Source organism: Leptodactylus fuscus, chromosome 1 (assembly GCF_031893055.1).
Source record: "Leptodactylus fuscus isolate aLepFus1 chromosome 1, aLepFus1.hap2, whole genome shotgun sequence".
NCBI classification, from domain to species: Eukaryota; Metazoa; Chordata; class Amphibia; order Anura; family Leptodactylidae; genus Leptodactylus; species Leptodactylus fuscus.
This window is the reverse complement of record NC_134265.1, coordinates 124,932,863-124,959,755: the sequence shown is the minus strand read 5'-3', so window position 1 is coordinate 124,959,755 and position 26,893 is coordinate 124,932,863. Positions and strand designations below refer to the sequence as shown.

The 26,893-nt window shown below is 41.5% G+C and overlaps 1 protein-coding gene across 1 annotated transcript in view; it reads left to right on the top strand.

The window, feature by feature from the left end:
• Window positions 1-26,893, top strand: part of MED13L (mediator complex subunit 13L) — a 111,789-nt gene that overhangs the window by 39,158 nt on the left and 45,738 nt on the right. Inside the window, exon 3 of the mRNA XM_075276561.1 lies at window positions 26,509-26,593. Coding sequence (XP_075132662.1) covers window positions 26,509-26,593 — 85 coding nt within the window. The remainder of the gene's footprint in view (window positions 1-26,508; window positions 26,594-26,893) is intronic.

The window sequence follows — 26,893 nt, the reverse complement described above, 5'->3', positions numbered from 1 at the left end:
TTATTCAGAAACCACTGAGGCAATTTACATACTAAAGGTAGGTGTGGAATAGCCTTTGTAAGGGCTATGCAAGGATGTGATTAGTTAAAAATGACTTTTACCAAACTGCACAAGAAAATAGCAGAAAGAATGTATTGAATCCACATTTATCTATCTCCTAAAACTGCAATGTAGTTCCTAATGGGAAGTAACTCTCCTACCTTCTGTACTGTGTCTCTGGTACTAGAGTAAGGGGCAAAGTCTATAGGACAGATAGCATCCTTTACTACAGTGCTACGGAGCATTTATAACAACTTGTACATGAACTGTTGTTTCCTAATTTTTCACTTAGTAGTAACATTTCCTCAACAAAGCCTCAATAGTCGCACTGCTTGCTAGAAGCCACACACTAACTCATGATTCCAAAATCCATTCAAGTAAAAAGCTCTGGGTGTTGAAAATCTGCCCTGAACATATTTCCCCGCATCTTGATAGGAGTGTGTTAAAAATGATATACAATCGTAATATTAACAAACACACATCCATCGAGGTATTATTGATAGATTTTCTTGCAGAGTAGAAGTACTTCAGATTGGTTCCCTATGGCAGCATGTGTTAGGTGATTAGTAATGTCTTCATATCAGGGAAGTGACAGAAATAGGTTGGAATTTGTGAGGAGTGGGTGGGGAGACAGCTGAGCAAGCCAAGGAAGAATTCCTAAAAAAGACAATGCTGTTGGCCAGCTGTCCTGTCTTCCACTCCACTCAAGGGCTACAATGCTCTGATTTCTTCTTCATTTCCATTATTATTTTTAATAAATGTCTAGACTGTCCATGTCGTGGTTGTGCTTCTGACGTTAATGTTTAAGTATATGTAGATATATAGGATAACTTCACACTAAACTGTGACTTTAATAAAGTGACAAGAAATACTTTTAGGTTATGGCTATATAGGATAGAAACACTGGAGATTATCTGTGTTTTCATCTGAGATTCAATTGTGGTACAGATTTCCATTGTGGATTTCATCCTTTGCGTAGGGAGAAATCTGTAGCAAATCCGAGGAAATTCTACAACAACAAATACACAGTTTGGGTGTGGTTGTTTGCTGGTGCAGATTTTCCACACTGGAAATTCTCCAGTGCATCCATCCCATCTGGAAAGTTGTGATAATAGAAGTAATGGGATAAATATACTTGTAGACACATAAGGCTTATATGCACATGAATGTGTGCATGTGCGAGGTCTGTAGTCTGTGCTGCCTGTGCCTCCAGAAGCCCAAGTTAGTTAGCCAGGCTACAAAATGGGTAGTTATAGGAGCTGTCCTGAGTTTTGTCCCATACACAGACTCATGATAATTCATACACTGGCATGTGTCCAGGGCCCTAGGCAATAATGGGTCTGTGGCCAGGTTCACATCTGGTCCGCATGGGAAGTCCCCCCCCTCCCCCTCAAACAGAATACCAAACGCATTGATAAGCAGTGAGCTTATGAAAGCATACGGACCCTATAGACTGTAATGGGGTGCATGTGTTTTCCGCACAGTGTCCGCACAGAACATGTGGACAGAAAGTACTTAACAAACTACATTCCTCTCCACATGACTTGTGCAGAAAACACACTGACCCCATTACAGTCTATGGGGTCTGTGTGCTTTCATAAGCTCGCTGCTTGTCAATGCGTTCAGTATTCCGTTTGGGGGGGGGACGGGACACTTCCCATGCGGACTCCCCAAACGGAATACCAAACACATTTGTGAACCATGCCTAAGTCCGACCTGTAAAAAAACACAAAAAACAAAACACATGGGTAGCACATGGACAATGCACATGTCTGAGTGTATGGTAACCTTTAGTTTGGTGATGCCTCTTCTGTGATAGGTTTATCCAGGAATAAAGCTATTTGGTTACAAAGGATGACCCCTAATGTTAATGCTAATGTGTGAAGGGAACTTCTTATACATACACACCCATACTTGACCAGTATGAAGAATCTTTCCATACCTTGTTGTTGCATAAAAATGTTAGATTTACAAGCTTGATACATAATTTGAGGGTGGTTGACCCTTTGTGGTACGAGAAAGGCACTCTATAAACTGAGGGGGAGACCCTATTTAGTCCAGTGTGGGGTGAGAGTTAAACCTTTGTGGACCCCATGGTTCCTACAAGACGTGAAAGAGGATTGAGTATCCAGAAATAAAGTGGTGAGCTTCTCCATTCTCATATAGCCTCTATATGAATATGGCAGAAGGTAGATTTGCTGTTCCTCTCTGTTAATCTTGATTTTCTTTTATGAACAAAGTAACATTGAGCTGTAATACTGAACAGCTCCAAGTGAACACGTACCATGAAAACCTTTGACTGTAAAAGATGCCACATCAGCATGGTTAATAATGAATCTTTATAGAAAGTCATGGTATCAACCCTTATACGTAACTGTGCACACCTATCTTCAACAAGCAGACCTGAAGCTTAGGAATGCACCGATCTTTGTCACTGTCCTGTCTCCTTGCCAAATTTAGTAAAACCCCAGCGAGCTATTTTGAGTGCCTATATCTGACTGCTAGGCGAGCCTCAGATTACTCTGTAAGTCCAGGAGTGTCCAGCGCAATATCCTTGTCACAGATCACCCAAGTACGGTATTTTAGAAGTGTTTGATCAAGACATAGTAAATTGGTCCCAGTGGATTACCTTATTTCTCTTGTTTTGTACTTATAATAACTGTACAGTACAATCCCTTTTTGAAGCAGGCAATGACAATGAGTTGATGCCTTTCTGGATTGCTGGATGCTATGGCTGGGCAATTTTATCTAAAGATTTTTTTTTTTTTTTTTGGTTAGTGAAACTAGGAAATAAAAAAAATTGTGTTCTGGCCCAGTGAGGAGTAGTGAAATCTACTTGATGCAGGCTTCCTTGTCTTACCACCCATCTATTAACTACAGCAAAGAAATGATTCTTCCGAGTCTGTGGTAAGAGGAGAAAGCCTGTAGACTTGGAGCCGAGGAGAATATCTGCTTCAAGATTGTGATGGTCAGAATTGCACTACTTGGAGTGAGTTAGAGGGGTTGTCCAGGGTTAAGGATTTTATGGTTTATCCAAGAGTTAGCACGTGGAGACTGAGCTGCAGTGACAGCACCTAGCCACTATACAGGGGATGGAGCCTTCTACATATGGCTTTGTATTGTGTATAGGATAGGCACAGGAAACTGCTCCATACAGTGGTCTATGCGGCGTCTGGCTGTCTGTTTCCACTGATTAGATATTTATGGCATACCCTGAGGATAGGCTATAAAACCCCCCAAAAATCTTAACCTTGGTCAACCCCTTTAATTCAATTATTTGCGTTGCCTTGCTGGATTCTTATAAAAGAGTAAAAGTAAAGAACCTTAGAGGAATTATCTACTTTCTTATATTAATGAACTATCCCTGGGACACCCCAGACCGCCACAGGTTAGCTGCTCTGGGACAGCTGGACTGCTGCTGTACCTAAAGCTGCCTCTACAAATTGTGAGCAGCCTGGTTCCTGATATGTAAACATTAGTGGTAGCTGTGCTTTCCCTAAATAGGGTTCCCAGGTGTCGGACCCGTGCAGATCTAATATTGATAGCCTATCCCAGCACAAAATGACTTGTGGTTTTACCTCTTAATTTGAGTTTTTGCAATGCAAGAGGTGAGCAGCAGGCATTTATTGCAGAAATGTTTGTTGGGGATTAAATCCAGAAGTCCATGCCCTTGCTGGAGAAATAACCTCATTCTGATGATATAAATGCTTTTCAGTCACCACATCTGAATTCCAAAATGGGGACATTAAAAAATATAATAAATGTAATGAAAGTCGAATTCTCCTGAGGTGAAGAATCAGAAAAGAGGGTGTAGAGGATTAGCAATGTAAATGTGTGTTTTTGATGTGAAACATTGTGTTCATTGAGTAACTCCCTAGTGAGAAGTCTCCAAAATTAGAAGATGGGAAGGTTTTCTCTTATACCCTGGAACATCATCATTTACTTTAAAAGAAGGAAATAAAAACGTTCCAGTTCCATAGATTGACCTTGCAGGGTAATTTCTGACTAATGAAGTCGGTATACATTTTCCAGCAGCTAGATATGTAGCAGTCCTTAGCTGTGGTGTAAAACCCTAGTATGGTTACATGTGAACGTGTGATCAATCAAGTAGGACATAATCCTGTCACAGTTCTCTGACATTGGATGTGATCCCAGCACACATGCAGGCCAATGGGGGCATCTTCCTAGAATATTTGATAGGACTAATTGAACAGCACTTGCATCACAAGTGGATGTGTAGAGTCCTTGTGACAGTCATTGTTTTAACCCCTTAAGAATGGAATGTAATCCTTAATTCAAATATGTTTAAAGCGTACCTCCGATTATAAAATGACTTTTCATATTGTGTGAATATAAGAATCTTAGCAATGTACATTGCAGAGGATATTTCTCCACCTCCACCAACTCTAGCTCTTTTCATCCTTCAATAGGTTTTCTTCCACTGATTCTGGAGCCTTCAGAATTTTTTCTCTAGCCCTTCATTGTTCCTGAACAATAATTTCTGCTACTTTCAGCACAGTGCTCTCTATCACCAGGTCGGCGGTAACATGCTGTAGCAGACAGAGACCGCCCACCTGACGCTAGAAAGCCCAATTGTGCTGAAAGTAGCAGAAATGGTTGCTCTGGAGTGATAGTGGCCAGAGAAAGACAATCAACGCAGATGAGCCAATTAAAGAATACAAAACATTTGTAGTTGGTAAAGGTGATTAAAGAGCCTCTTTAAGAACTATGTTTTCTTCTCTTCTCTCTATATTAAGCTGAGTTACTTTTTTCATATTGGCTTATGGAGGAGGATGGTAGGAAACACAAACCATCAATTCCACCTCAAAATCTGCTGTAATTTCCCCTTCAAATTTTTTTCTTCTTTTCCCCAGCTAGTTTAGAAAATAATCGTCATACCCGCGATCTTCAGGAGGATAATGCCAAATGAAGTGATTGGAAGGCCAAATAAAATACCACCTAGCCAGTGCAACATTTGTAGATTCCATATTTAGTTAGTTTTGATAGTAGAATTTGTTCAAGCAGAGAAATTCAACTTCAAGTTCCTGAAGTTGAATTTTTTAATCTATACAAATTCAGCCGCATGAACATAGCCTTTTGGATGAAGCTAATCGGCAAAAAACTGCAAAGGCAAAATACCTAATGATGATTACCGTATTTTTTGGACTATAAGATGCACTAAGGTTTTAGAGGAGGAAAATAGGGGAAAAAAAATTGTGAAGCAAAAAAAAAATTGTAAAATATTTAATAACCTAATAATATAATATTTCACTAATGTAAATAGAACCGGGGGTTTTCGGACACAGGGATATCAAATGTGTATGTGTTTCAACAGTAATGTTTTTGTTTTATATGTATTCTAGGGATGTGGGGGTGATTTGAACATATATAATGTATATACACACCGTATTTTCTGGCGTATAAGACGACCCCTGACTTCTCCAGTTAAAATATAGACTTTGGGATATACTTGCCGTATAAGAAAATAATCATTGGTCTCCGTTTGGTGCCATCAGCTGTACATGCTAATACCACTGTAAAACTGGACTTCTCATGCCCTGTTGTTTTAATTAAAATTGTTTCATGCACTTTGTGCACAGGTTTGGTATCTATGGATGAAAAGAGACACCCACAACATTCTGTATTTTTTTCTTCTGATGTTAGGAGGCATTCAGGGTCTAAGACGCACCCCCATTTTCCTCCCATATTTGGAATAAAAAAAAGTGCGTCTTATAGTCTGAAAAATACGGTACTTTAACTTAAAAAAAAAAAAAAAAAAAAAAAAAAAAAAAAGCATAGGCTTAGGGGCAGGTATATTCAGGACAGGACATGCCTCACATTTTTGAGGAAGTAACAAAAAAACCCCCAAAACTTGAATTTAAAAATTCATGGCATTGACACGTGAAAATGGCAACTTGACTACACGTTATGAATATACCCTTAGAACTTGTTTGTTTATTTATTTAAACATGATTTTTACATCTACCTTTCAGGTTATGTTTTGTTTTGCCAAGTGTTGATTCTTTGGGGGAGGGCCATATTGGGCTACAACACAGCATTTTGTCCCATGTTTTTGGGTGTTTCTATGTCATGCACCAACCTACATAGATGACGTTCATGAGTTATGATTTATACAAAATTTTATATTAATATTAATACCAGATTTGTAAGTTTTTCTTTTAAAGGGATCCTATCAAAAACTTAATTTTTTTTTGTGACTAACACGTAGGAATAACCTTAAGAAAGGCTATTCTTCTCCTACCTTTAGATGTCTTCTCCGCACCGCCGTTTGGTAGAAATCCCGGTTTTCATTGGTATGCAAATGAGTTCTCTCGCAGAACTGCGGGAGGTTCCCAGCGCTGAAATAGCACTGGGGGCGTCCCCAGTGCTGCAAGAGAACTCATCAGTGATGCCTCTATCTTCTTCAGGAACATCCTCTTCACGCGCCTTCTTCCGGTGTAGGTTTCAAACTTCTAGGCCTCGGGCCTAGGGAAAAGCCGACTGCACATGCCTGACAGCCATAAGAAAATGGCTGCTTACACAGTATTGTAAGCGGCCATTTTCTTGTTGCTGGTGGGCATGCGCAGTCAGCTCTGCCCGAGACCTAGAAGTTTGAAGAAGATGCATGAAGAGGATGTTCCTGAAGATGGAGGTGGTGCTGGAGAGAGTTCTCTCGCAGCATTGGGGACGCCCCCAGTGCTGCGAGAGAACCCATTTGCATAACAACGAAAACTGGGATTTCTACCGAACGACGGCGCAGAGAAGAATAGCCTTTCTTAAGGCTATTCCTACGTGTTAGTCACAAAAAAAAATTGAGTTTTTTAATGATTGGATCCCTTTAAACCTAATATCTCTTCTCCTATCTGTCTTTTGTAATGTTATGCTGACTCCTAACATTTTAGTCTTTGTTTGGCCATGGCTCCAATGGTAGCTAATATGGAACCCTAGGATGCCAATGGGGATAACAGTCGGATACTGCTTTAAAATAGCATGTTTGTTGGAGGCATACTATTGTGCTCATGGCAGAAAGAGGTTACGTCACTTTACGTCACTATGGCTGCAGGTATTTGATGGCATGAATGCCTTCCTAACAGACAGTAAAAAAGAAGTTGGGTAATGAGGGAAATCTGTATTGTGGTGTTCAGGTTACTGGTGCTCTGGTGTGTGATAACAGAAGTGTCATGGCTGTAGATTAACAAAGGGAACCTGGGAAATAAGAGAGACGTGCTGCTAAACTGTACGTGGAATGGCAAACTGTTTTTTTTTTTTTTTTTTTTTTGCTCTGGTCCCCGTACACAGTGACATAATGCACTTATATCTTATGAGAATGGAGAATTGTCACTGCTCAGATGTATCATGTGGTATTCTGTGTCTGTGAGGCCACACCTGGTGCAGCTAGGGTTAATGTTTCCTTCCCTACGCCCAGCAGACAGCACTGGCTTCCATGAGTTTTATTTCTGTTCTTTACAGTCAGTGACATATGCACAGCAGGTGCTAGGGGGTGACCTGCAGTTGCTGTGCTAGACATTTGTTCCTCTACCTATTTAGGTTTGCAATGGTTAACCAGCAGGTTTTGGTCAGATTTGGTGTGCTAGACAGATCCTACTTCCCCCACATTGTTATTCAGGGGTAGCACAGATTTTTAATACAGCAGAACCTTTTTCTTAAAGAAATATGGTGCTCTGTTCTCTTGGTAAGTAAAGTAATTTAACCTCTTAATGACTTGTTCTAAACACTGTGGCTAGTCAAAATAAACCGATGTCTTCTGTGACCATATACTCTGACTGTACTCTGACTGTGCCTTGCCATTTTATCCTTTACAAAAACTGTATTTGGTATCTGTATCCTGCTCATTCACGATACTTTAAAATCCACACACGGTTTACAGTTGGGTTCCCAGGCCTGCATGTCCTCTGACAGAGGCAAAACCACATCTGTAACGCAAGCAGTGCTTCATCTTTGATCAGTGAGAGGCGCATAGGAAAGAAAAATAAGGATGGCTACAACTGTTAGGTCATTCTCCAAGGTGACATTATGCTTTAGATTTCCAAAAGTTTTTATTAAAACGTTGTATGGGTGAGCGGCGCACACTCCAAACTTGCATGCTCATTTCTGTGAGTAGTGGGAGTTGAGCGGAGGTCAATTTCTTTTAACAGCAGATTGTATAGTAAAATCACACTTGTCTAATCCCCATCTCCCTCTGTTGTCAGGCACTTCTCATGGACATTGTTTGGTAAAGTTATTTTTCCAATATTTAGGTTACACTAAGTTACCCCCAAGTTGTCTAGTGGAGGGTCAGAAGCCTCTTCCCATTTCTAGGTGTCGTATGATGGATCATGTAATACACACAGGGAGGCTGTTTATCCAGTGCAGTTACACTGACTAAGTTTATCTCCTTCAGGACATCACATTGATGCTTTATGTGCAGAGATCATATATTTCTTATCAGAAGTATAGTTCTATCCTGTCAGTGATAGCAAGTGAATGTGTTACTTTGTGAAAGGTATCCAGTTCCACATTTGGCAAGAAATCTGTAAAGTGTAATTGATAGCATAGTGTAAGCGCACCCTAAGGCATATTAGCAGAAATCTTCATCACATACCTCCATCAACTGAGTCTGCATTCAGACTAGGCATATCTGTAATGGTGGCACAAGCTGTATAGACAGGTTTCTGCAAAGTCTTTTATTAACACAAATCAAATTGAGCAAGGGCATGTGGGCTTTATAATACCTGATCTCATAAAAGCGTATACTGCCTTATGCAGAAAGTCATTTTTTTAATACATTTGTATTTATAGATTGTATAGCCTCCAATTGTATTGGAGTTTTGTTTTCAGCAATGCTAACACTAGCTGTAGGTTGAATGTGGGTATTCCTGGGTAGGCAGGGGTGGCGCATAAAGGGAGTCTTGCACTATAAGTATTTGGATTCTCTCAGTGGATTGAAAAGCTATGTATATACCATATATGAAATACACCATTTTACCCTAAGACAAAAATAAACCCACATTAACCACCCAGGTCAGAACCAGCATTGGCCCAGTGACAGGGGGCTGTACACAGTGTGATCTGTAGTGGCTGGCTTCAGTATTGTCCACTACTTTTATTCTTTATGCACATGAGCAAAATGATCCAGCAGGGGATGCCTGAACCTCCTAGAGCCCCCAGGCTTAGGAATTCCCTTGGCTGGTTCCCCATTTATCTTATTTAAATGAAGATTAAATCTATTTCTTGAAAAGTGACCCACTTTAGCCAGTGACTGACTGACTGGGCATCTCCTGGTGCTTCTTGTGTGATGAAAGACACTAGAGGTACAGTCCTGAGTTGTGTGGGATCAGGGAGAGCTGACTGCATAAAAAAGGTATACTGTAATCTCCTGATACTGATGGCCTATCCCTTTTGAGGAGATGCCACCATGAAGTGTGCAGGGTTATTCTGGTTTGGGTGTATTCCTAGATTGTCATAAGGTTTCACAAGAAAAGGCATTGATCTATAGGGAGAAGTCTTCCAAAAGGTGGTGCTAGAGCAAGTTATTTCTTCCATTAGTGACACATTCCTTCTCTAGCCGTGTAATGTAGTTGTGAACGATATAATAAACGGCTGTGTTGTCCCACATTCAGGGTTAAAGGATTTTTTTCTGTAGAGTTGTGGATTATTATTATTATTATTATTATTATTATTATTATTATTATTATTATTCAGAGTAGAAGCATAAATGATAGGATATAAGTCTTTCTGCATTTTATTGCAGTGAACTTCACCTTTCTTAGACTTGTACTGTATGTGAGACCTTATGCTGTCCTCATGCTCCTTTGAGGAAATTCTGCCATTAGTAAGAAAAATGTGATTTTTGTGGATTCCTACAGTCACCTGTGCTGAAAGGGCCGTCTGCATAGAGATGTATTTTCATATTATTCTGCATAGTAGATCTGTCATGATGTGTAGGTAAATATACACGTGCATGTACAGCCAGTTGAGGATGAAAAGTAAGTGAATAAAAGAGGGGCGAGCTTTTGTTCTTTTTTTATTCAAGGACAGAGAAAGATCAAAGGAATGAGAATGGAGAGGGGGAAGTGACAGAAAAATGCAGACATCCCAAGGGAGGGAAGGGCATAACAAAGTAATAAATTATATGCAGAGCTGGCTGAATTGAAACCAGACCATCTCAGATGCACAAGCAGCACTGTATAGAAGAATACCCAGATTCCTTCACTTTAGACGCACAAGACAGACTGTATAGAAGTCATATTTTAGGAATTGTGTAGGTTTATAGTACTGTAGAAGTGAGGGAGTGGTCCTCTCCTGATGGTGACAGATGTGCACTAATATAACACTGGCTTCTTGTCCTCGGTGCCTTCTTGGTTATATTGCAGCGTGGAAGGCTTCAGCAGCAGGAGACAGCAGATGTCTTGTGACAATAACTACATTGAGGTGGATTACTTGAGAATTGTGTGTGTATACGTATATACAACCACAATCTTCTCTTACACCACTTTAGCATTATTTGATGTTGCCCTCGGACCACATGCCATGTGAGTGTTATGACAATTCTGCGAAAATAATGTTCCATTGCATTGCACGGTATACTGTATGACTTCTTTGCAGCTGTAGTGTAAAAGTAATTCACTGAAGAAGAAATCAGATACTTGTACAAGTGCAGGTCAGAGTAGCAGTTCTCAGCCAGATGCAGGCAAATGCCAATGGTGCACAAGGAAGCTCCTACTGGTGACCAGATGGACATGGTACTTGTAGTGCACCACTCTGGTTACACTGTTAAGTAAGCTTCCCAGCAGGGCTATGGAGTCGGTAGGCAAATGATTGAATTCCTATAACAGTAAATATGTAACAGGCTATGTATCTAATACAATATTAATAATTGTACAAATTTTAGCCTTTTTTTTTTTTTTTTCTTCTTTCCAACTCCACAGTCCTGATCCCCAGCAACTTCTGTGCGCGCCTTAATATGTTTGCATTTAGCATACTTCACATCAGTCTCCTTATGTATGATTATCTATGTATTGTAGCCCTGCTCGTATATCAGTAAATATGGCCGCCTTGTATCCCTAGCTTACCTGACAGCGGATTTGTCCTGATCTACATATAAGCCATCTGTACACATGACGTTCATATTCAGCTCATTTCTCACTTGCATCCTTGACTAATATTTGGAAGGGGGGTGTTGCTCTAGCATTTTTAGTTTTTGCTCTTCTGGAGAGTCATCTGTACTGTGCAAGCCCCTGAGATCAGCAAAGCTTGATAATACATATCCTTTCAGGAAAGCTTCTGTGATGAGTAAAATAACATTTGGGTGGAGATTTAGTCTTTAGACTGTTCTTTGTGTCTAAACTTAGATACAGATTGCTATGGTTACAAAATATGTTTCAATGATTCCCACACACAGAAAACGATGGACTTCTTTCATACTGAAAATAAACTATGCAACAAGCCGTGTCTGTACTGTTTCATAGTGTCTGGATGTAGTGAGCACAAAAGACGCCGCCTTGTGGAAATGCCGTGTGCCTCAGCAGCTACCTGTTCATTGCTAGTGAAGGAAAAACACCATTGTCAATGCTTCCTAAGAAGGGCACGGTTATTTTGTCATGTGGGAACAGTTGTGACCAGACAGTAATGTTGGGGAAATGGCTCAGTTTTGTCTTATTAGACATAGGTCACTTTGTGGTGTCTGGATACATAGCATTTGCATGCATAGTCCACGCACTGCCAAAAAAAATGTTTTTTAAAGCCCAATCCAGGAGTAGACTTAGCAGAAAGGAGAAGTGTTTCTGTTCTATTTCCCATTTCTTTTGGAGCTACCCTTGGCTTTGGCTTTAAAATAAAATAAAATTGCAATAAAAAAAGTCGTGTTTTTTTTTTTTTTTTTTTTTTTTTGTGGCCTCAGAAGTAGTGGTTTTTTTTGTGGGGGCCTTTAAAATAAAAAAACAAAACAAAACCCAAACAAACCCAAAACATGTTTTCTTATGGGTGATATACCCTATCATATGGCATGTGCAACAGGCCTCATTCAATCATACAGTATATGTTGGGAGAATTTCCTGGCGCATGTTTCAAATGCAGGTCATAAATGTGATATTCAATCCTGTCACTTTGTCCACTAATATATATGCTCTTATTATATATGGTACTTGTTTAATGATTACTCTGGCATGCTTTATGGAGTAGAAGTGATGTGCGCTGACTTTGTTAGACTCTTTGTCATTTGTACAAAGGGAAAAGAACGGCTCTTGTGGAACCTCACTCTCCTGGGAGACAGTAATATGTGTGCGGAGCGTATTGCTCTCTCCCAGGCAGGCAGACAGCCACTTCTACTGCAGAGAACTAATGGATCAAGCATAACTAATAAGGGCCTGACGGCTGCAAGTTGATCGGGTTTAGCAGCACACACTTGATGCCTGCTCTTAGGTTTGTACATGTATTACAATCTTACATGTCTAGTTACCAGGAAGTCATCATGTGTGTAAGTAACATTTTTATCCACTGTTTGTTTGAAAAATTTGTGGCCTATGGCCGACTTCTATCTGCCAAAAACTGATCGCATTTTATATTCTGGTCATGTTAGCCAAAAATTAATTTAAATGGAGTCTGTCTGGACCAAAATGCTTCCTATACCAATAATATTGCATTTAATAGGAGGAGAAATATTTGACCATCTCTGACCACAGACAGATTTTCATGGAGATGCGACTTGGCTTGCAAGTGCATTGGGGAAGGGGCATGATCTGAGTGCTCTGACTTTACACTCAAATATTCACCCACAGAAGCCCTGTCCGCCTCAGCCTCCTTATAGATCTCTGTTGTGGTACCTCGCACACTTGGCTGCCTCCTGAACACTTGCTGGCTGATTTGCATGTCCTTAAAAAGATCCTCTCTGCGTTGCTCTATTGGTTTGTGGCCACAAAGGTAGGTTTCTGTTCTGTTAATGGTCCCTAAGCAGCACTATTATTAGTTTGAGAAGCATTTGGGACCTAATACTCTATAGCAGTGATGGCGAACCTTTTAGAGACCGAGTGCCCAAACTGCAACCCAAAACCCACAAAATTTTCGCGGAGTGCCAACACGACAATATAGACTTAATACTATGCGGATCCACAATTGCGGACAGTTACTGACCAAAAATTACAGTCATGTGGGGCTTTACAGAGCTTTCAATAATACAAACAACGTTGTACTGAAATGTAAAGGTCTCGGCATTTGGTACTTTGAACAATTAATTTTCACTATTTACATCGCACAGGATCTGTTTTATAGTTACCGTGTAATATTCTTACATCCTGTACTAATATCACGTCTGCTATAAAACAGATACTGTGTGATATAAATAGTGAGGGGACCCCAGACAGTATTATATGCTCTGCAGTGGGCCCACCACACAATATTATATTCTCCACAGTACCACAGTAGCCCCCCAGTGTTATATGCTCCGCAGTAGGTGTCCCCCCCCCACAGGATTATATGCTCCACAGTGGCATCCACACACAGTATTGTGTGCTTATAAATAGCCCCCCCCCCCCCCCCCCCAGTATTATATGCTCTTTAGTACACCCTCCAGTATTATAAGCCACCCCAGTATTATAAGCCCCCCCAGTATTATACACTCCCCCCAGTATTATAAGCCCCCTCCGTATTATACACTCCCCCCAGTATTATAAGCCCCCTCCGTATTATACACTCCCCCCAGTATTATACACTCCCCCCAGTATTATACACCCCACCCAGTATTATAAGCCCCCCAGTATTATACACTCCCCCCCAGTATCATACACCCCACCAAGTATTATAAGCGCTCCCCCCAACATCATATACACAGTGAGCCACTCTCATACTCACCCCTGAAGAGCCGCCGGCATCCACCTTCTTGTCACTGGCGGCGCTGATGACGTCATCGCGCCTGCGTCGGGGCAGAGGTCAAACTCTGCAGCCAGTGTAGGCCGCGGTCTACCCTGACAGCTTTCAGCTGTATGTGCATTTGCACATACAACTGAAGGCAGTGATCGCTCATCAACGGGGAATCCTGTACCGGATTCCCTGTTGGTGAGCGATCCGGGCGACCGCACGCGTGCCAGCATGGAGGGTTCTGCGTGCCCTCTCTGGCACGCGTGCCATAGGTTCGCCATCACTGCTCTATAGTGTGTACAAAGAGTAACTTAGATAACATAGCATGTGTATATAATAACGTGTGTCAGCGACTTGCATAACTGGATGGAAGATTGATATCCTCTAAAACGGAGTGGTGTTTGTACTGAGTTATCACACAAGCTTCTGAGGGTGCCGCTAGCAGATTGACTGCTGATGAATCTGTAATGACATTTCTGCTATCATTTCAGGACTTGCATATACTCTTTATGATGTCTCTACAGTAGGTAAAACCCAGACAGTGTGCGTTCTTCACCAGTCCTTCATTAGTTGATCAGATCTTGTGATTTCTCAGCAGAAGTGGATGATGTGAAAGGCATAGGGTTTAGTGTCCTGGGTGGTGATCTGCTGTCTCACTGCTTCCCATAGAACACTGCTTAGAATATACTGTGTAACCTGCTCTCTGTATCCAGTATTTTAGCCTTAAGAAAGTTCCATCTTCTGTTAGAGGAGTTCTTCTACACATCGGAGGCATTGTAGCATTGTGGTCTCAATGTCTGAGCTCCTGGATGTACCAAGTGATGAACTTACATAGGTTTTCAAGGCAGCATGACCCTAAATGAGCCTCTTGGAAGTTGGTGTTGTTAAATGACCCATTAGTCACACCTTGACTGCTGGCTGCTGGCAAAATGTAATGGAGTATAATGATGTGGATTTTCTTGTGATCGGTGACCTGAATTCCAAGACTCTTCCCCCTGTAGCGTCTTCAATCACATACAATTGTTTTGTCCTGGGTTTTGCTTGTATGACTTTTTTGTTGTTGTTTTTCTGTGCATGTGTTCATATTGCAGTGTTAGGAAGTGTAGTATATGTGAATGCCTTCATAGAATTTGCTCAGTGTTTTACTCTACACTGCCCTCTTCTGTCAGCTTTTCATGAGTGTAAAGAGAACCCGCTCAATCACATGTGCATTGCTGACATTTTATGTTCAGTTTATTTTTTGCACATAACAATGGATGTGTAAGGGGGAATTCACACTACTGTCCAATGCCTGTTCCCGTAGGTGCAGTTTAACACCCCCCCCCCCCCAAAAAAAAAAAAAAAAAAAAAAAAAATTAACATCACTTAGTGTCTATTATTTTACGTTGTTATTCTGTCCGGCAGCCGTTACTGTCAGTTAGCCTTAGGCATGTTAAAAAATAACGGTCTATCAGTAATCCCTTATCATCTTCACAAAAGTCCTGCACCCGGCGTTATGTCCACTAAAATAAGACGTGATGGATTTGGTGAAAACAGACCACAGATCAAATCCCATTTAAATCAATGGGATTTTTAACAAATTTATGACAAATAAGTTAAAATTTTGTAACGGATGCTAGTAAAGGGCACTACTAATGGTAGTGGTAGAGCCATAGATTAAAGCAGCAAAACTACCATACCTCAAAGCGGCAACACATTTTGCAGCACTTTTAGGCTACTTTCACACTGCATTGTTTCCTCCGTTGTTCTGATCCATTTTAGTATTAGAACTGGCTGAATAACTAATAGAATGATGAATGCCGATGGCGCATATTCTCTCTGCCTAGTCATTGCTGACAGTATTGTTTAACATTAGTCAATGATGATAGATGCAGACAGAATCCTTCATCCTAGAAGTTTTTTGGTCTATTTTTCTGACCCTAAGATGGATCAGAGCAATGGACTAAACAGGAATGTGAATGTAGCCTTACAAGGATTATCTCAATAGGCTTACAGTGTAAATTCCCTATCAGTATTTATAACTAGAGTTCCTAGAAACATTAGAAGCATTTTTTTTTTTTTTTTTTTTTTTGACACCTCCTAGGAACAATCATACAAGATTCGTCACTATACTGGCTTTCACGCTGTTGAAGCAATTTTTCCGATCATGACACTGACTTTCACTCCATGTACTTTTAGTAGTTATGTTACTGTTTGTTGCTGAAAAGCTACTATAAGGTTGGAATTGAAAGCGAGCGGGTTCCGCCTCAAAATCTACCTGCAAGAAAAAAACCTGTGTGAATATACCCCAAGATTGGAATTGTACTGCACACTTGTAATTGTTTCTTTCTGAACCATAAAAAAATGTTCTAAATGTTTTCAAATAAATCGGGCACCAAAAACACAATTGTAGGAAAGACCTGTAAAACTCGGTGTCTTTAAGACTGAGGCCCCACGTTGCGGAAACGCTGCTTTTGTTGCAGATTTTGCTGTGTTTCTTTGAGCCAAACCTAGCAGTGGCTACAGAAGGAATGGGAAATATGTAGTTCTGTCCACTCCTGGCTTTGGCTCAGGAACACGCAGCAAAATCTGCAAAAAAACCCCCAAAACAACACACACTCTACCACATTTTTGACCTTTAGCCTTACAAACGTTGCAGGCAGATCCTGCAAAAATGTCGGTGTGACAGAAAATATTAACAAGTTGTTGGAAATATCAATGCAGAATTTGACCAGGCTGTACTAGGCCTTCATGTTCAGGCATTTTTTCTTCTCTTTTATCCATTGTTGATTTCTAATAGCCATAACATTTGTCAGCATAGACATATGCGTGACAGTCTTTTCTTGGGTGAGTTGTATTGCCTGCAGCAATTTTAGTTTTTATCTTTGTCCTTCTAGATGACTTGAACATATATTGCAATGATTACTAGTATAGTACACCATAATATGTTGGTATTGCAGTGCACGATATAAAAATCAATATTAGGGCGGGTTCACAGCTGCGCCCATGTGTGCTTAGTAGAGATGAGCGAACAGTGTTCTATCGAACACATGTTCGATCGGATATCAGGGTGTTCGCCATGTTCGAATCGAATCGAACACCACGTGGTAAAGTGCGCCAAAATTCGATTCCCCTCCCACCTTCCCTGGCGCCTTTTTTGCACCAATAACAGCGCAGGGGAGGTGGGACAGGAACTACGACACTGGGGGCATTGAAAAAAATTGGAAAAAGTCATTGGCTGCCGAAATCAGGTGACCTCCATTTTAGACGAATAGTGGATTTCAAATCCGGGTCATATGAGAATGTGAACTTTGTGACTATGAGACAGGGATAGCTGTACAGGCAGGGATAGCTAGGGATAACCTTTATTTAGGGGGGAATGTTATTAAAAATAACTTTTTGGGGCTCTATCGGGTGTGTAATTGTGATTTTTGTGAGATAAACTTTTTCCCATAGGGATGCATTGGCCAGCGCTGATTGGCCGAATTCCGTACTCTGGCCAATCAGTGCTGGCCAATGCATTCTATTAGCTTGATGAAGCAGAGTGTGCACAAGGGTTCAAGCGCACCCTCGGCTCTGATGTAGCAGAGCCGAGGCTGCACAAGGGTTCAAGCGCACCCTCGGCTCTGATGTAGGAGAGCCGAGGGTGCACTTGAACCCTTGTGCACCCTCAGCTCTGCTACATCAGAGCCGAGGGTGCGCTTGAACCCTTGTGCACACTCTGCTTCATCAAGCTAATAGAATGCATTGGCCAGCGCTGATTGGCCAATGTATTCTATTAGCCTGATGAAGTAGAGCTGAATGTGTGTGCTAAGCACACACATTCAGCTCTACTTCATCGGGCTAATAGAATGCATTGGCCAGCGCTGATTGGCCAGAGTACGGAACTCGACCAATCAGCGCTGGCTCTGCTGGAGGAGGCGGAGTCTAAGATCGCTCCACACCAGTCTCCATTCAGGTCCGACCTTAGACTCCGCCTCCTCCGGCAGAGCCAGCGCTGATTGGCCGAATTCCGTACTCTGGCCAATCAGCACTGGCTAATGCATTGTATTGGCTTGATGAAGCAGTGCTGAATGTGTGTGCTTAGCACACACATTCAGCTCTACTTCATCGGGCTAATAGAATGCATTGGCCAGCGCTGATTGGACGAATTCCGTACTCTGGCCAATCAGCACTGGCTAATGCATTGTATTGGCTTGATGAAGCAGTGCTGAATGTGTGTGCTTAGCACACACATTCAGCTCTACTTCATCGGGCTAATAGAATGCATTGGCCAATCAGCGCTGGCCAATGCATTCTATTAGCGTGAACTGAGTTTGCACAGGGGTTCTAGTGCACCCTCGGCTCTGCTACATCAGATTGCTACATCTGATGTAGCAGTGCCGAGTGTGCATCAGATGTGTAGTTGAGCAAAACTGACTCAGCACTGCTAAGTCTGCATTCGCATAGGAATGCATTGGCCAGCCTTCGGCCAATCAGCGCTGGCTCTGCCGGAGGAGGCGGAGTCTAAGGTCGGACCTGAATGGAGACTGGTGTGGAGCTATCTTAGACTCCGCCTCCTCCAGCAGAGCCAGCGCTGATTGGTCGAGTTCCGTACTCTGGCCAATCAGCACTGGCCAATGCATTTCTATGGGGAAAAGTTAGCTTGCGAAAATCGCAAACTGACAGGGATTTCCATGAAATAAAGTGACTTTTATGCCCCCAGACATGCTTCCCCTGCTGTCCCAGTGTCATTCCAGGGTGTTGGTATCATTTCCTGGGGTGTCATAGTGGACTTGGTGACCCTCCAGACACGAATTTGGGTTTCCCCCTTAACGAGTTTATGTTCCCCATAGACTATAATGGGGTTCGAAACCCATTCGAACACTCGAACAGTGAGCGGCTGTTCGAATCGAATTTCGAACCTCGAACATTTTAGTGTTCGCTCATCTCTAGTGCTTAGGCAATCCAGCTGGGTTTCCGTCTTCTGCCCTGAGAAACTGAACAGGGGATGGAAACCCAGCAGTCAGTTTTCAAAACCATTCAAGTTTGAGTGAGTTTGAAAAGTGAGCGCCCCTGAGCGTTTTGTACCTGTCCGTGGTGAAACGTGTGTGTGTGTTTTTTTGTTTTTTTTTTTTAACTGGGCACAAAGTCGGACATGCTGGATTGGCTAAAGCGCGCACGGCACAGATGTGAACCCACCCTTAGGGTAAGTTCACATGGGGTTTTTTTGGTCAGGATTTTGAGGCCATATCCGCCACAAAATTCTGACTAAAAAGATGGCTCCCATTGAAATCAATGGGAGCCGGTCAGTTTTTTTTCTTCTGGAGCCGTTTCTTCCGGGTCCCAGAAAAAAAGAAGCGACATGCTAATTTTTCAGACCGATTTGCCTCGCGATTTGGCCTGAAGACATTCCCTCCTCCCGACTTCATTGGGCCTAATCCGGAATGGAGTGCGCGACTGGATGCTGGTGCAGTATAGCGGCATTCAATTGTGACTACCCGTTTTTTGGTCCGGAACCTGAGGCAGCCTCAGACTGTAAATAATTTGATAGAATGTGTAAGCATATAGGCAAGCACTTCTTCTTAATAAAGGCCAGCTCCAGTCAGGGTTTAGACAATTGTCTATTCGTTTATCCTAAGGTGACAATTTTCTGTCATGACCTCATGTCCCCCTTTGTGGCTGACTATGCCATTATTGATCTGGAGCCATGTGACCTTACTGATAGCCTAATGGCTATATGATGTGGTTTGGAGTAGAAGTAGCCATCTCCATCAGGTCTCACAGTACAGTGCAGCCCTGTAAGTATTTACAACATAAGCATTTGGAGAAATGTGGCTGGAAATGTGAATTGAATGAGGTTTTTCCATGGCTGTGACTAGGTTGTGCTGTCATTCGTCATATATACAGACAAGGGTAGAAGCAGGCCGCTTGTATCCCCTCCTCCCTTTTTCTGTCTTTTCTCCTGTACTTTCCTTTCTGCGTCTCTCTCGCCCTGCACTTCCCTCCCCCTTGTGTCTGTGAGTGATGAGGCCAGGCACAGATCCAAGTCCCCCATTAGCAGCTCCTGCTCTGTTGTGGATGGAACATGTGCTGCAGCAGCTTCTCACCAATTGGTTGCAGAGATGCACATAAAACACAGCAGTGCTGAGCAGGGAAGCTCTATCCCCTCTGTTTAACTGCTTCCCTGCCGCAGTCAGCTGGGAAACTATAAAAATTGATATATCCAAGATGATACTATTTCTGTTCGGCAAATCGTTCACACTATTCATGTTTATCCTAGCAGGCCAGGCTAAGATAGTTTTACTGTAATGTTTTCCACTGCTGTGTGCAAACAATGGGAAGATTTAGCGCTGACTTTGCATATTTTGCATTCTCAATACTGCCTGAACTTACTTTCCAATGTTCCGCCATGTTTATCCTGTATGACATGTACTTAACAAAATCGGATTCTTGGGTTTGTAAGTGATAAATTGTAATGTTTGCTTAGCCATGGAAAGAGGATGTGACAAGCGTGTAAGCTGGAATTTACATAAGAGGTGCGCTGAACTACTTGTGTGCTCCTTTTTACTTATTTGATGGTACGAAAATTTGCTGCACCGTTTTGGGTGAAATCTGATGCAAAATCCACATGATTTACATACTGCAGACCATGAAATCTGTGCTGAAAACATGGAACATGAGTTGCCTTGCATTTGAGTGCATTGGAGTCTGCCATCAAAACAAATTATTGTTAATATATTAAGAGCTAAATTACATATAACCTTCAGGGGCTGTATCTTTTGTACAGGAGGATGGATTTTTAGAAACCCACCATATTGATGAGTACAGCACCTATAAAATGAGAGATGTTATTGAGCATTTTGTTATTGACAGGTTCCTCTGTAAAATCAACTTTGCAGGTCAGTTCCCGCTTATATTCTACACACATATTTTTGCTGCATTGTGTGAATAAGGTTTTATAAAACTTGATGCAATTTGCTGCTGTTGTAAGCGTTCAGATTTTCCACGTGCAATGCTACAGATCTACTCTTTGGGCTTATTCACACTTTGCTGAAAATGGACAGCACTTATCCATGAAAATCAAAGATGCCGCATAGCCCTATTGATTTGAAATGGATGTGTGCCTATGTCCATTGAAAAAAGAAACTGAGACTTGATCTACTTTGTCGTGTTTTGCCCCTTAACGTTTGTGGGTCAGTGAAAAGCTCCATCCGTATGGTGTCCATGTTTGATCCAAAACATTTTAAAATATAGTACTTTTGTCATAAAGTTCCTTTTTCTCTAATGTGAAAAGGAGATTAACCATGGACAAAACACATTTATAAAATCAATAGGACCACATGCTGTCTGCAAAATGGATAATGTACCTGGGAGTTCTGTGCATAGTAAATTTTGGATAAGCTGGGTGAGATTGTAGTTGGGAAAACAGAATTCCAGTTACTGTAGGTTCACAACTGCGTTCGGATTTCCATTCTTCATGTCCGCTTGGGAACCCGAAAAACGGAAACCCTATTTGCTTAAAAAGCGGTTATCGGTGGAAACCCGCAGACCCCATACACTATAATGGGATTCGCTGGGTTTTCCTGTTTGTAGGACTTTTCTCTGTGTTTTTCAAGTCTGAATTCCCCAGTGGAGACCGAGCACTGGTGTGAATCCTGCCTTAACAAAAATTGTGGAACTTGGTGAATTCACCATAGAAATCTAATTATTATTACCTGACTTGCATAAGACCTTATGGATGTATTTCTACATGGGAAACGATCCTGTTCAGTGTCAGTTTTGTATCTTCAAGTATCTGTAGTACAAACCTTCTATAGGTAACTTCTTGTTTCTGGAGGAAGGCATATGGAGCAAATCTCTATTAGTAGGTACAGAATGCTGCATAGGTGCTGTATTATGTTACCATTGTGTGTATGGGGCTTATGACACATACATTGTTTAAACCACTTCATTCCTGCTTTCCCAGAAGCGGACATATATTTTTAATAAGGGCCACTTTGTGAGTGAAAAGCCCCTTGGTAGAAGTGCGGGTGCAATCTGGGATCTAACTTGGGGATTCAACATCCAGGTGGCCGTGGAACAGTAGCGACAACAGGGATAATATATTGTCACAGTAGTAGACCCAATAAACTTTGTATAGAAAATATGAATTATGTAAATTGCATAAACCAGATGACCTGTTCACTTCCTGGTAGACAAGTGTTGCTGACTTCTATACTTTATGTGGTTTTTAGTATTTGCCTGTTTCCTGGATGTTTAGAATTTCAGTGCAATTCTGTGACTAATCTGCAGCATAATATGCATTTATAGGTTTACATTAGCTTTCAGGTCTCCGTCGTTTGGTTCCACATGGGAACCCAAAAGGTGGAAATCCTGTCCGCTTAAAAAGCAGTTACCTGCGGACCCCATAGACTGTAAAGGGGCCTGTTGTTTTTATACTGAATGGTCATGGGCAGATAGACATGAATGGGTCAGTGTGCTATCTGGGCAAAACTCGGTTAGCACACTGAATTTGCCCATGGCTGTCTGCAAGGAGCTAAACTTGTACTTTATTTTTCTGTGGACTTTCTGTGTCAAAAATCACATTCACATTGTGCACATTCACACTTACAGGGGTATTCCCACAATAAAAACCATATTTCGTATATAAGTACTTTGCAAAATATCAGCCACTGAAAGCAGTTAGCAAAAGTGTGTATGCAGAAAAAGCCCATTGTAATGGCTTATTTGCATGATTGGTAAAAGTTTTGAAAAATTTGTATGTTGGGAAAACTCCTTTTAGGCTGGAGCCTCATGTGGCAGAAACACCACAGCGAAACTGCAGCACTTTAAAGTCACTGTAAAATGGATAGGATTCTAGCAAATCCCATCCACACATTGCAGAAAAATACACACATTGGAAACGCTGCAATTTCCGAAATCGCACCATGTCAATTCTGTCTACGTAAATTCTGACTGTTTCCTTATAGGTATAATTAAAACAGGAAGTCTGCAGAGCAAACCTCTCTGGACTTTGAAAAACCCTGTGGGAAAAACCATGATGCATTTCCGCCGCAGTTTTTCTCACAGCGCTTTTTTGCTGCAGCCCGCTATGTGTTATGTTAGTCTTAAAGGGGTTTACAGTATTTATAACCTAACCTTAGGGATACACTATTGGTTTCCAATGAATGGTGGTATTACACAACACTCCCACTGATCAGCTGTCAAAAGAGACACAGCACTCAGGTTAGTAAACACTATACAGTGTACAGCATGACAAATGCTACTACATTCAGATGTGGACAGTTTAAGCCTGCCACAGCGAGAGCCAATGGAACTTCATTCTGTCTGAGGGTTTCTCATGGACAGAGCAGGTCCCGAAAGTTCTTGATGGATCCTGTAGTTGAAAAGGTCTGAAGTCTATCCGTGCTCTTTAGGCCCCATGCACACGGGGCACAGGACCGCGTATTTTGGTCCTGATTTTGACGCGGGAAGCCGCGTCAAAATAAAACCAAATTGCACCTGTCGCGGCTTCCCGCTCCGGAGTAGGCCAAAATGAATGGGCCTAGTACGGAGGGAGCTGCTGAGAGGTGGACACCACGGCTGAATCAGCCGCGGAATCTGCCTGAAGAAAGGGCAGCTCACTTCCTTATTTCCGCTAGCGGGAACAAAACGCTAGCGGTCTGCATAGATCTCTGTTGTGAGGGGGCGGATTTTGAGTAGGATTCAGTGCCAAAATCCGTCCCCTCTTGCCCCGTGTGAACGAGGCCTAAGGGCTCAAGTCGTACTTTTCATTTGTCATATATACAGTGACAACTTTCTAAATGATAGGCTGGATTTTAGTGTTAGGCACAGTTCCTTCTTGCATACTGGCTTTATATTTTATATCATATTTTGGTGTCCGTACAATAGTTGATGTTCTAGCATGGATTCCAGATAGGTTTATTGTTAGTATGTGGGAGACTTGGTGCTATGAAACTACTAGTTTTGAGAATTTTGTAGGTTCTATACTGGCTTTAAGAAGTTTACATTTCTAACAAAATATTTTTCAGTGAAGATTTGGGAGTTAATCTCAAAGCTGCTCTTTACTTTTGCTCGTATCCGTATGCGTTATTGGCCTTTTGTGTAGAGCGGCCATACTCTGTACCAGATAATGCTGCCTGTGTACACTCTAATTGTGCGTTCACACGGAGTAACGTGCTGCGTGATGTGGCACGTATACGGAGTGTGAGACTTTGCGCCCTGTAAAAGCTCCCATTGATTTCAATGGGAGCAAGGATCGTACATGCCGCGTTATTTTGCGGCCGCAAAATCATGGCCGCTAAATAACGCGGCGTATACGATCCTTGCTCCCATTGAAATCATTGGGAGCTTTTACGGCTCTCAAAGTCTCACGCCGTATACGTGCCACATCACGCGGCATGTTACTCCGTGTGAATGGACCCTAAAGGTCCAGTATCCATATACAGCATTGTATACATATAGAATAGTATCTGTTCCTCCCAATTGGTATTTTCTGAATACTTACAGCTGCTGCTGGAGAAATGTTTGAAATCTGAATTTGTGGACCCCCCCCAGGGTTCACTCTCGTTCACTGTAGAGTAAGTTGTATATCTTAATAATGTACTACTGACTTTCAGTATGTAGAAGCCTTGTGTAGGATCAGGCAGGTACCTGTCGGTCTGTGTCATGCTGACCTACAGTAAAGGAAATAAGTATTTGATCCCTTGCTGATTTTGTAAGTTTCCCCACTGACAAAGACATGAACAGTCTATAATTTTAAGGGTAGGTTAATTTTAACAGAGAGAATATCAAAAATAAAATCCAGAAAATCACATTGTATACATTTATTTGCATTTTACATAGAGAAATAAGTATTTGATCCCTCTGGCAGACAAGACTTAATACTTGGTGGCAAACCCTTGTTGGCGCGCACAGCAGTCAGACGGTTTTGTAGTTGGTGATGAGATTTGCGCACATGTCGGGAGGAATTTTGGTCCACTCCTCTTTGTAGATCTCTAAATCATTAAGATTTTGAGGCTGTCACTTGGCAACTCGGAGCTTCGTCTCCCTCCATAGGTTTTCTGTGGTATTGAGGTCTTGAGACTGGCTAGGCCACTCTATGGCCTTAATGTGCTTCTTTTTGAGCCACTCCTTTGTTGCCTTGGCTATATGTTTTGGGTCATTGTTCTGCTGGAAGACCCAGACACGATCCATTTTTAATGTCCTGGCAGAGGGAAAGAGATTGTCAATAAGGATTTTATGGTACATGGCTCCATCCATTCTCCCATTGATACGGTGAAGTAGTCCTGTGCTCTTAGCAGAGAAACACCCCCAAAACATAATCTTTCCACCTCCATGCTTTGGCAGTGGGGACGGCGTTCTTTGGGTCATAGGCAGTATTTCTCTTCCTCCAAACATGGCAAGCTGAGTTAAAGGGATCAAATAATGATTTCCTTCACTTTACGCTGTTGTGTTGCTGTCTGCAGACATGAACCATTTCTTGTAAATAATAATAATAATAATAAATATTGGGGGCCTATTACATGTAATGAAAAACAATTTAGGGTCCATGGAGGAAATTAGGGGGTCACAATATTTGCTTTTTTCACCCTTCTTTCTTTCCCCCTCCTCTTGCAGCATTTTTCATTGCGTTTTGAACTTTCTGCCCTTACCTATACAGAAAATGTCAGCGTTTCCACAGGTAGAATTGACTTTCTGCGATTTTCAAAAATCTGAGCGGTTTTTAGATGCAACTTTTCTGCTGTGGATTTTATTCTGCAATATGTGAATGGGATTAGCCAGATTCCCATTCACTTTGCTGATAATGTAAAGCGCTGCGTTTTCTCAACATGTAGCGTCAGCCAAAGGCTGTGGAACATTCTGAAACAGGAAAAACAATGTATTTCCACAACGTAAGAACTTAGTTTTGAGTAGACACATAGTGTATGCTGTCAATAAAAAAAAAATCTTTGAATTTTTTATTTTTTTATGGTTTGACACTGCAGGTAAAGACTTCTGCTACTACAAAGTGTATAACTGGAGGACGTCACTGAAAATGCATGTTTTCTGTTACATTTCCACCAAATTTGTGTATGTGACTCCACCTGGTCTTTTGCGTCACAGGTTTGTCTCCTAGGCTGGGGAGAGTGTCAGATATATGCTTACAGAGTCCTTTATATGTTCAGATGTTCAGCTTCCTAATAAAGCAAGTGGAGTAGGAGCTAACCAGCTTTTCCATCAAGATTTTATAACATGAACGCGCTGCATTGCTCTGTGGAATACTCATATAATGAGAATTATGTAGTATACACTGTATGAGGAGTGAGACTATAAGGATGTCACTTTTGTATGCAGTTATGAGATTTCAGTGAAAGCCAAAGGAATTGTGTTTTCTCCTTTTCCTGAGAATTTTGCAACCCTAGAAGATGATCTACTATTGCTGTGCATTACTGTGTATATGATATAAATGCAGAAATAATCTATAGAATATGTGGAGATACCGTATCTATATTGCTCTTATTATTTTATATAATTGATGTTAAATATGTACTTGCTGCACTTTCATTTTCCCTAACAGTCAATGTGTGATGTTACATATAAAATACATATATATGTTCTGCTGTAAATCAAGCTTGCTCTTTTCACTAACTGCAAACATCTGACTTGCTTATCTAGTGCAAGAAGAGGGATTGTGGGACAATGGACTATCCTATGAGTGTCGGACACTACTTTTTAAGGCCATTCACAACTTGCTGGAAAGGTAAGCCGTTTACGTCCTTTGCTATTTTATTAGTTTGTAATGCTCACTATTCTATTTATGGCTGATGAAAGCAGATTAAAGGGGGTTTTCGGGCATTTTATATTGGTGGCCTGTCGACTGATTACTGTGTCTGAGCTCCCATTCCAGTGAATGTGAGCTGAGCTGCAGTACTCCGGTGATGCCATTACATAGTGGAGTCATCTTTGAGGCTAAGCAAGGCTTCGGATGGCAACCAGAATAATCACCGATGCAACTAAGAATTTCCAAATGGCGTCAGAACTTTTCAGTCTTGGTGTTTTT